This window comes from Suricata suricatta, chromosome 7, assembly GCF_006229205.1.
Source record: "Suricata suricatta isolate VVHF042 chromosome 7, meerkat_22Aug2017_6uvM2_HiC, whole genome shotgun sequence".
Classification (NCBI taxonomy): Eukaryota; Metazoa; Chordata; class Mammalia; order Carnivora; family Herpestidae; genus Suricata; species Suricata suricatta.
The window spans coordinates 1,016,424-1,017,708 of NC_043706.1; the positions used below are offsets into that span (position 1 = coordinate 1,016,424).

The window sequence follows — 1,285 nt, forward strand, 5'->3', positions numbered from 1 at the left end:
GGGTTTATGAAGAAAGGATCATATGGCATCCAGGGCCTGTAGTTCAGCAATGGCCCTGGTGTCTGCTCCGTGCACTCTGCTTGGTGTGTTTTGGCTGCTCTGTCCCTCAGTCCGTTGTCTGCAGAGGCTCTCCTTGCCTGATGTGGGCAGCATTTCATCCTTGGTCAGAGTGTAATGAGTTCTAACTAGGTGTGCTCTGATCTATATTTGTTCATTGAGACTTGATGCTACCTCCAGTGGAACTGAGGTCTTGCAGAAGTCTCTGGTCCAGAGAGTGGTCTGGGTCAGAATTTCTGCTGGTCTTCTGGGGACGGGTCCTGCTGCACTGGGACCAAGATACGCTTGCCTGAGTAGGGTAATACCGGCAGAGCACGGAGGTTCAGGACTCGGTGTAAGAAAGCTAGGCAGCCAGTGTCAGTGCTGTCCTGCTGACAGAGGCTACTCTTTGCTGACAGTTAGGGGAAGGAAATGGTATTCTCTATCTCCTTCATCCCCAGAAAGGCAGGTCCACAAATGCTACCTCTCAGGGTCAGTGCTCCAAGTAGAGATAATAATCCCCCATTTGTGCGCCCCAGGCGGTCTTATGTTTGCCCCCCTTCTCTCCAGGCCTAGGGCAGCACCCTCTGGGCTATATTACAGCCAAGACTCATGACCTTTAAAACTTCAATTCAAGTCAAAAATCAACCCATAAGTTTAAGGTATACAGTATTATGACTTCATTTATATATATTGCAAAATGATTACCACAGTAACATCCATCATCTCATACACTGAACAAAATAATAAGTTAAAAGCTTTTTCCTTGTAATGAGAACTGCTGGGATCTACTCTCTTAAACACTCTCAAATATACCACACGGCAGTATTACCTATAGTCACCATGTTGTATATTAAATCCCCGTCGTTATTCTTCTTAGAACTAACGGTTTGTATTTTTTGACCACTTTTATTCATTTCTCTGGTATTAGTTGCAGAATTTACAATTATGTAATTCTAATACCTGTTTCCCTATTAAGTGTTTAAAATACGATTCAAATTTAGGCTATTATGATTCTAGGATAGTACTGGTAGGAAGTGATTAAACACCAATGGAAAAAATTTCAAGATAAAAGAAAACCAGTTTTATAATATTAGACATTTTTAAATGACAGTTAAGTAAATATACATTGCAATTTAAAAACAGCCAAACTCTGGAGAGAGCCCAAAAGTCAATCACATGATGAATGGATAAAGAAGTTGTGAGATATCTATCTATCTATCTATCTATCTATCTATCTATCTATCTA

At 41.2% G+C, this 1,285-nt stretch overlaps 1 protein-coding gene across 1 annotated transcript in view; it reads right to left on the reverse strand.

The window, feature by feature from the left end:
* LOC115296445 overlaps positions 1 to 1,285 on the reverse strand; it is a 47,145-nt gene that overhangs the window by 21,896 nt on the left and 23,964 nt on the right. The window contains exon 2 of the mRNA XM_029944904.1: positions 232 to 346. Coding sequence (XP_029800764.1) covers positions 232 to 346 — 115 coding nt within the window. The remainder of the gene's footprint in view (positions 1 to 231; positions 347 to 1,285) is intronic.